General features: G+C 44.2%; 1 protein-coding gene and 1 long non-coding RNA gene across 4 annotated transcripts in view; both read left to right on the forward strand.

Annotated features, from left to right (window-relative positions):
• LOC311028397 overlaps window positions 1-8,752 on the forward strand; it is a 75,216-nt gene extending 66,464 nt beyond the window's left edge. Inside the window, exon 2 of the long non-coding RNA XR_014598718.1 lies at window positions 7,322-8,752. This is a non-coding gene — a long non-coding RNA (uncharacterized lncRNA). The remainder of the gene's footprint in view (window positions 1-7,321) is intronic.
• The window catches only part of zftraf1 (zinc finger TRAF-type containing 1), a 140,553-nt gene continuing 131,217 nt past the window's right edge, over window positions 374-9,709 (forward strand). The window contains exons 1-7 of one of the 3 annotated variants that reach the window (XM_084032923.1): window positions 374-872; window positions 1,139-1,474; window positions 2,663-2,757; window positions 3,251-3,394; window positions 4,637-4,848; window positions 5,056-5,234; window positions 6,434-8,752. In XM_084032923.1, the coding sequence (XP_083889049.1) occupies window positions 1,187-1,474; window positions 2,663-2,757; window positions 3,251-3,394; window positions 4,637-4,848; window positions 5,056-5,234; window positions 6,434-6,646 (1,131 nt within the window). In that variant the 5' untranslated portion in view covers window positions 374-872; window positions 1,139-1,186 and the 3' untranslated portion in view covers window positions 6,647-8,752. Of the gene's footprint in view, window positions 1,475-2,662; window positions 2,758-3,250; window positions 3,395-4,636; window positions 4,849-5,055; window positions 5,235-6,433; window positions 8,753-9,709 lie in introns of those variants that run through there. The other 2 variants (XM_084032921.1, XM_084032922.1) reach the window with 2 other exon arrangements.

The raw sequence follows: 9,709 nt of genomic DNA on the forward strand, positions 1-9,709 counted from the left end.
TCTGCCTGAATAATGTATGCTTCCTTAACACAGGGCCCCTCACAACCAGTTGAACGACTTTGATGGATTGCTGTCACGGGGCCATTAATATGGCATCATAAACAAAGTGTTGTCTGTCATGTTGTTTTTTTAAAAAAGTTGTTTTGATGTACAAGAGTAGCGACGGTGTTATTAAAGTGTTACGACGTGCAGATGTGGTTCATTGAGTAATCTAAAGGATGCGTCCGGCCTAAATTTGTCGCATATCAGGTTTTGGTCACCTTTCAAGTCCTGCCATATACACACTGACCCGCAGGTGCTCACTGCGCATGCGCCTTTGAAAACTCTTTAAATACCCCAAGTCATCTGCCACAATAAAACATTCCGCTGTCAGCCAACACACGGTTGTGCTGAACAGTCACCGGCACTTCCGAGGCCATCACAGATACACGCAACTAATATTTACTTTTAAATGCGCTACTTTTATTATTAGCCACGACCGAGAACCTGCCTGAAATAACGAGCGTGACCCGGAGTCGTAAAGGCTGTGCAGGGTGAAGTCGGGGGAGACGGACAGGAAAAAAAAAACAAAGATGGCTGTGTAGCCAGAGAGACGAGTCCCAACAGAACTGTCTCTAGCCGAGGCTTTAATCACCGACAAGTCCCGTGGGTCCCGTGGACAGTCAGCCGGTACCGGAGCAGGGACGCTAGCGGAGCAGCCGAGCTGGGCCGGTGGTGTACATCGTTGTAATCCGCTGTCATTGCGAAATACGGCGTCGAGAGTACAACAACAGCTGAGAGACGCCTGAGTTGTTTTTGTTCTGCCTGGGCAAAGGGAGAGGACTGCTGTGTTTTTGTCAACGAAGCTAGCCGCATAGTCTGCTAGCCTCACTGTAAGTCAACAAAACTAGTCAACGCTTAATTGAGACGTTATTACATCTTGCACATGATCGCGTTATTACACAATCATTGGCTTGTTAAATTCCAGGCTCATACGTGGAGGGTGACATTAATAATAATAACAAGTTAGCCCGCATTCCTTTCTGACAGCCTGCTGCCGTCGCGTTAGCTTAGCTAACGTTAGCTAGCTGTCAGCTGACCATTAGCTTGACAGGTTGTAAGCTATCCCCGAGCTAGCGGGCGTATATTTCGGGCTCAGTGTGGTCGCGGCAGGTACATCTCAAGACATTTCGAGACAGTCGTCGCCATGTCTTCGCTGGAAGAGAGGGACGTGGGCGTTGTGGCCGCCCCTGGCTCCTCCTCGGCCGGCATGGGGGTCGGGGCCGCGGGGGCAGCGGCGGAGGCTGTCGCCGGGGTCGCAGCCATGCAGGAGGAGGTCGGGATACGACGAGAAGGGCCCGAGCCTGACCCAGACGAGCCACCCAAGAAGCGGGTGAGAGTGCCCGAGGGAGAGTCAGGAAAGCTGGAGGAGAGACTGTACTCAGTGCTGTGCTGCACCGTGTGCCTAGACTTGCCCAAGGCGTCTGTATACCAGGTAAACGTGGTGTCAATCACACACCTCCACCCCTACCCCCACCCATAACCCTAAACCTGCCGTCAAACAACTGCAAATGCTGGGCCTCATACTAGAAACTCCCCATGTGTCCAAACTACCCCTGATTCAACCTGTTGCTTCCTTTATTTTTAATGATACTAGATACAACACAGTCCCTCAAAAGTGTCCATATGCTGCAAGCTGAGCCATGAAGCTGAGAGAACTGACACGCCCAGTCCGAGTGCCCAGCTGTGCCGGCTCAAGTTTATAACATACTGTGAATTATCCTCAAATAACCCCTCAGCAAAAGCCACGTCCCCAAACCCCACATAAGAGCTCAACAATCCAGAACCCAACCAAAACCTACATCTTAATCTTATTTTACCCTTTCCCTTTCAACCCACCCGACTTTCTACTTAATGACCTCAAACGGCTTCAATGTCAAGGGAACACATTTGCGATTCATAATTGTTCAGTTGGTCATTTACATGCCCTTCTGCACAACTTTAAACAGTGGTTTAATATTTATTAACAACACTGTGTAAACACACGTCGACAATATTCTGCCCTTGACACAGATACATGTATGGAGATGTATCGATTAATAGAAGCACAATAAGGAAATAACTTGTTAATCCATACATCCTACAAAACTTTGCCATTAATCAAATAGAAAAATATAGTCCAGATCTCTCTCCTTTATAAAATACTTCTTAAGTTGTAATCATACTGTTATATTTTCCATGGAACAGCAAGTCCTTTGGCTGTTACTCTATAGTTGTAGCCAGTCCATTGTTATAACTTATCTTAAATTAAAATAGACTGATGCCCAAGGCTGAACCAAACATGTCTATTGACATTTCCCCCAAATTATGTTTTGATTTGAATATAATATGCAACCCTAAAATGTTTCTCCCCCCCAGATATCCATTTTCAAGCAGTCCCAAATAATAACCTTTAAATAAACAATATACACACACCATATACCACATAACAAATTATGTTCACATTTTACATCATAACATTTGACACAAGAAAGTTTACTTCCAATTTCCCAACTTTGTCCTTTCGAGCTTGCACCAACTCAAATATTATGCCGTTTTCCCTGTGCCTCTTCCCACTTATCCACAGTAATGTTTGTTTCTCATACACCTGTCTTTAAGCCTCGACTTTTTTCCCCCACCACAGTGTACCAATGGACACTTGATGTGTGCAGGCTGTTTTATCCACCTCCTGGCTGATTCTCGTCTCAAGGAGGAACAGGCCACGTGTCCCAACTGCAGGTACACACGACAATACAAACAGCTTCCAAGAGTGAATAGTGAAGCTAGTTATTTTAGTTCCGATTCCACAGACACTTAGCTACAAATACTGATATTTATAAGCCAGATAATGCAAATGTTATACATTTTGTCCAAATAAATACCTGGGGGAATGTGTTTTGATCTACCGTTATGAGTTTGTGATGCTAGCTAATAGCAATTACAACATGGATGAGAATGATTTAAAACAGCACAAAAAATATTAATTGAGTAATGACTGTAAGATGCCCCCAAAACCACTCCCGTTGAGGGTAAAAAATAACTTGATTAGGGTTTTTTTTTTGTCGAGAGTACACATAATACATCATGTCCAACATGTATACGTTGATATTACCACCATACATAACTAGCCATTCATGGTCGTGCATGCTTCACAAACTTTTATAAACATTCTTTACTTACACTAATGTTATCAGTGCACTGAGGTATGATCTGGTTTCCTGTGTGTGTGTAGGTGTGAGATCAGCAAGAACCTGTGCTGCAGGAACCTTGCAGTGGAGAAGGCTGTCAGTGAACTGCCGACAGAATGTACTTTCTGCCTAAAACAGTTCCCCCGCTCCAGCTTAGAGAGACACCAGAAAGAGGAGTGCCAAGACAGGTAAAAAGCACACACACACGCAAACGCGCACACACACGCACTCTAGAGCCCCTTATGTGTTCTTTTTTACCCTTTATCTCTTATTTTATTACAGCACTCATTGAGAATACTACATTTTAACCCCAACCTAACCTTAACCATCAAAACTAAATACTGAACCCTCACCAAAACCTAATTCTAACACAAGTCGAAACCCTAAAACGGCCTTTCACAAATGAAGACTGGCCAAAAATGTCTTCACCTTTCAAATATGTATGTATTTCTATATGTAAAACACTTCCTAGCTGAGAAACGTATCACATTTGTAGTCAGCACTTGTGTCTCACAAGCAGTTCCAATCAGTCTGCTGAGCGAGAAAGATTCTCATCAAGCGAGTTCAGACACACACACACACACACACACACACACACACACACACACACACACACACACACACACACACACACACACACACACACACACACACACACACACACACACACACACACACACACACACACACACACACACACACACACACACACACACACACACACACACACACAATTTGGGGAAGATGGGGGAGCATGTGACCTGCTACTTCTGACTAGAAAAAGCGCTGATGTGATTACAGACCCAGCGTTTGTTGTGTGCTCAGGCTGGTTGAATTTGCATCCATTAAATCCTATGGGGTTGTTTCTATAGCAGCAGGTGACCCTGTTTAGGCAACTGTACTGCTATTGTTACCATGACTACAGCCAAGGCAGTCACCAGGTTTTTGGTCAGGTCAGACAGAAATGTGCTGGTCTCCCACTCAGGATCTAATGCTGATGTATATATGAATCTAAACTACTGAACCCCTTCCAGCTCTCGTTACGTCAGAGTGACATGGTAATTATCCTTTGTTCATCACAGAGGCTAATAAGTACCTTTCACACTTTAATACCTAACTTATGCTGTTGAGAAAGTAACAGGTATTCATTGAAAAGCACCATAATCCAGGATGTATTTGATATAACTCCCAGGTCTCTTTCCTCAAGGTTGGCTCTCAGCACATACGTATCATTAGCACTGTATCATTAGCCCCGGTTCACAACCTGGGTTAATTAGCACCTCTTGGTATTATTAGTACCCTCCACTCACTGCAGCAATCTACCATGTATTATTTACAAAGCGCCTCTGCAAAGGATCTTATTTATATAAAGCCATTTCTTTCCTTCCTGAAGTTTGTCTCTTAACTCGCACACACCGTTTTGTTGCCAGGGTGACGCAGTGTAAGTACAAGAGGATTGGCTGCCCATGGCAAGGTCCGTTCCACGAGCTGCCAGCGCATGAGGGCGAGTGCTCCCATCCCACTAAGACTGGTACGGAGCTGATGGGAATACTGGGAGAGATGGACCAGAGCCACCGCAGAGACATGCAGCTCTATAACACCATCTTCAGCCTGCTTTGCTACGAAAAGATCGGGTTTACAGGTACATGCAACAAATACATAAAGACAAATACAGTGCAGGTTTTTGGAAGTGTGAGAAATCATCTTCATTTAACACAACCCCTCCCTGACTCCAGCTTCGGATGTTATATACCCTTTGCTTCTTTACACGTTACCCACTCTTTCCCTCCCACTTGTGACCCTCTCTCCTCCGTTTCCAATCTTGTCCTCCACTTATTTTCCCATCCAGAGGTGCAATTCAGGCCGTACCGCACTGATGACTTCATCACTCGCCTGTACTATGAAACACCGCGCTTCACTGTTCTCAACCAGACGTGGGTGCTGAAGGCTCGTGTGAACGACTCCGAGCGCAACCCCAACCTGTCCTGCAAGCGCACCCTCTCCTTCCAGCTAATCCTCAAAAGCAAGGTACACACTTGGCTCGGCCCGTCCGAGGTTATTTTAATGTTTCTAAGTGCGTGCTTGTGTTCGGGTCGATGTTGAAAACATGACCAGATAGCCGAGTGGTGACAATCCCTCTACAGAGTCGAGGAGCTGTTTTTTGCCACCATCAAAGTTGCTCATTTCTCAATAGGTGTTGCATCAAAGCAATAAGCCCATGACTTCAACATATCCGCTCTGCTGAAGTTGAGTAAACATTGAAGTTAGCTCTTCCTGCTCTCATGATTGTGTGTGAGCGTTTATATTGTTCTCCTATTCATCTCATATGTATTTCTGATGCCCCAAATCACCAATTTGTCAGGTTTACGTGTAGAAGTAGGGTAAAAAGGGTTTGACACAAATGCAGGTGTAGACAAAAGGTTAAAGGCAAAAATATTTATTGAATTAACAAAACAAAGTAGCAACTTAGGAAGGCCACAAGGGTAAAAAACAACACACAAAAGGAAACACTTACTTTAAACCACAGAAAGGACACAGGAATGCTGGACCAGGAAACACATCCAGAAGGGATCAGGGTGGTGGAGAAAAGCAGGGTGTCGAACAAACAACGACCCGACGAGGAGACAGGGGACACACAGACTTTAGACACAAGGAGGAACAGGTGAAACACATTAGGGCAGGCAGGTAATCAACCTTAGAGGATGGGGGAGTCAAGACAGCAGGAACAACAAGGACCAGGAAGTACGAGACAGGAAACCAACACAAAACTACAAAATAAAACAGGAAAGGAACTAGCAAAATCACAATCATGACACAATTTACCTCAGAGGTTTTTACAAACTGTACTGGGAAAAAAAACCTTTATGTTTCAACCGTAATTTGAGATAAAAACAAATCACCCCTGAAAACCCTTCATTGACAAAAAAAGATGCATAGATGTGAAAATGAAATGTGTTTCATAACAACCCCGCCTCAACAATAGAATCTTCTGAAATTGGCATCCGTTATTACATGGTGATGGTGGGGATTTTGGCATCTGAAAGGAAAGTGTAATTGGTAGTGGAGCATGACGAATACATCTGCATCACACACACATTAATATGTCATTACAGAAACAGCAAAGATACTCGATGTTGGAGGTAATTTATCAGTTTGTCCACCAGAAAGGTTTTTACTGGCGGGATTGTGGCTCATACAACACATGGACATTGTTCGTGTGTGTGCAGGTGAACTCGGCTCTGGAGTGCTCCTTCCTGTTGCTGAAGGGGCCGTACGATGACGTGCGGATCAAGCCGGTCATCCACCACCACTCCTTCTGCAACGACACCAACGAGACCGAGTACGTCCCTCTGCCCATCTCCGATTCGGTGGAGTGCAACAAACTGCTGGCCGCCAAAAACATCAACCTGCGCCTGTTCATCTTCCAAGTCCAAAAATAAAGAGTGAGGGAAGAAGAGGAGGAGGAGGAGGAGGAGGAGGAGATGAAATGGACGAGGAAGGGGAAGGGTGACGGGAGGGCGAGGGGCTGAGAGAGAGAGAGGGAGAGAGAGAGAGAGGATTAAAGAGAGACACCACTGAACCACTGATACCTCTTAACACCTACACACATATACTCACACACATTCACGCAGGGTACACATGCCTCCACACACACACACACACACACACACCACTAATTACACTTACCTCCTTTTACATACAAGATAGTGAGACCCCTTGCTCGGGGAGCTGTGAGTTGCTGTGGAGATGGGTGGACATTGTTATGAGATGGAGGGGTGGGGGTGAAACCTGCGAAGGCACAGGCGGGGGGGAGGATGTGGTTCTGGGATGGTTGACGTGTGCCTTTGGAGGCTCTCTTGAGTTCAGGTTGTGTCTTGACTTTTCATCCCTGACGCCCGCAGCCAAAGGTAGCACACACACACACACACCAAACAAAGCAGGATTTGCTGGGTGCGTTTGTTGCGCGCGCGCGAGTGTGTGTGTGTGTGTGAGTGTGTGTAGGTGATGGACCCAAACTCTGATTTTATGTTGAAATGTCCCAAAGACGTGATAATGTGAAAATAGAGTGATCGACTCTACTGAGCTGTTCTTTGGACACGTGAATGGATATGGAGGTGTGTGTGTGTGTGTGTGTGTGTGTGTGTGTGTCCGTCCCTCCCTTCCCTCAACACACTTTATGCTCAAGTCCATTCAAGGATTTCTTTCTGTTTCGGCAAAAGTGTCCATTTTGCGTCTCAAGCTTTGCCAGAACAGACAAAAGACGGCGTTCCCACGGTAACCCCCTTTTGCCTTTCAACAAGAGGAGAGATGGCCTGGCTGCATGCATATTTTAGTTCTTCGACTTCTTCCCCCAGCTGTGGTTATATTTAACCTTCAACACTAATACCATTTTTTTTATTTCTCTTTACCCCTATATTTAAATATCTGTGAACTTGTTTCTTTTTATTTGGGGATTTATCGTGTGACTGGCTGCGTGTGTGTGTGTGTGTGTGTGTAACCAGATCATAACTGTGAGATTCTTGTGAGCATGTCCCTATGTAAAAAAAATAAATTAATAAAAAAACAATCCTTGAAAACACGGCTGGATTACCAGCAGACCACCAGAGGCCCCAAAAGCCACAGGTTCACTGTGTGTCAGCTGCTTTTTGGTAATTTGATTATTTAAATTTCTTCAATAACAACTGTGTCCTGTATAACTAAGGATCCAACACCTTTATTATGTATGTATAAACTAGTCAGTGTTAACTTATTGCAGACGTATGTGTGTATGTCATTCAGAAACTGTCACCAATATATAGTTTTCCAATCAGAGACATTTATTTACACAAAGTGTGTTTCTTTGTCACGATGCTTAAAAAAATAAGGTAAGGGATCCGTAACAAAATTGTTAACATTATGTTCAAATAATTCAATTTTTAAAAACTCCTGTCAGGCCCAAAACTCCAGCATCTGTCAGGCTGCAGTATGTAGTATTCATTTGGATCGAAATGCTCCTCGAAATATCAGAAGAAAGACAAACACATTGGTGTTATTAATCTTCTTTCATCAAAGACCACAAACTAACTGACATACAGAAACCTGGGCCAGGTTGTTTTCCAGTATAAGAGTAGTGGTTGGATTTTGGGCCTCTGTGGGCAACGGGCCATGAAGACGTGTCAACAGCTCAAACTGAGTCTCGGGCCGTCCGGACCTTTTCTGTCTGCTTGGAGATCAACGGCACCCTGGAGAAGACCTTCTGGAAGATCAGACTTTGGGTGGCGATGGGTGGATGGTGTGTGAGCATGTGTGTGTGTGTGTGGGGAACCGGGGGGTGGGGGTGGGTGGGGGTTTACCTTACCAACGGTGACATATTAGTGTTAGACTTACTTGAAGAGAACAAGAAGATGTTACTTAAGTAGATTCTACTGTAAAGCAGATAGATCTCTCTCCTCCTGACCTCTACTTCCTGTATTTCTGTGTTTTAATGCTTCGTCTCTATGCCAGTGGACTCACTCATCTCACTATGGCTGTACATGTGCCTTTTATTAAAGATCATGGAACCTGCACCGCTGCTTGTTTGTGTGTGTCTGGATGTAGAAAGCTTTTTTTCTCTCTTTTCTTTTCTCTGAAACCGTTGGTCTATATTAATATTCCATCTAATACAGCAGTTATAAAATCTAAATGTAATTTTAAAAGCCTTGTGCGGTTGGGAGAATATGAATCATTGTAAAAAATGCACAATAATTCAATTAATGCTTGCCTGGACATTAAAAAAGGTGCTTTTGTAGTAGTGCAAATATGTCGAATGCCTGGAGACTTAAAGGAGTGAGCTTTTAATGTAATGTAATGGCTCTGTTTGTCTCCAAAGACTCATTTGGTTGGATATGTCTCTGCATGTTTTAGACCAGTTTCACATGTCACAGCAGGAAAGGCACGGGTGTGAATAAGAAAATCAATCTTAGCTTGATTTGATTGAGCTGCTTCAGTTTCAGGCTCCTGGTATTTGTGCTGCTGGCTCACCAGCAACTAACACTCATATATAAACGAGCCGTCGTTAATGTTATTGGTAACACCTGTGCTTCTCCTGCTCTGACAGGATTGTGTCAGCTGTGAAAAAGGCCCATTGAATGTACGTCATTTTCTACCATGGATGGAAAGAGCTGAAATTTATGGCAAATCAATATAAAAGTCATTTGTATACATTTTGATAATTCGTTTGATGGTTTAGGCGTTTTTAAATTGAAAGAATGTTCACATTTTTTACCAATTACAGCTTCTCAAATGGGAAAATTAGCTGGATGATTGCTTGCTACATTTGCTAACGATTAATCAGAGAATTGTGACATCCTGCAGATTAATCCGGAATGGAAGCGATTTTTAGTCGCAGCCCTCCAGCTGTACATACTGTGAGGGTAGTGTAGTGGGAGACTTTGAGCAGTAGGGGGCGGTAAAGCTCCAGTGAACCCATCTGATTTGTGACTGGATGAAAACTCCCACTGTGTGAGCATCCCAGTCTCCTAACA

The sequence above is a fragment of the Eutrigla gurnardus genome (genome assembly GCF_963514095.1).
Source record: "Eutrigla gurnardus genome assembly, chromosome: 17".
NCBI classification, from domain to species: domain Eukaryota; kingdom Metazoa; phylum Chordata; class Actinopteri; order Perciformes; family Triglidae; genus Eutrigla; species Eutrigla gurnardus.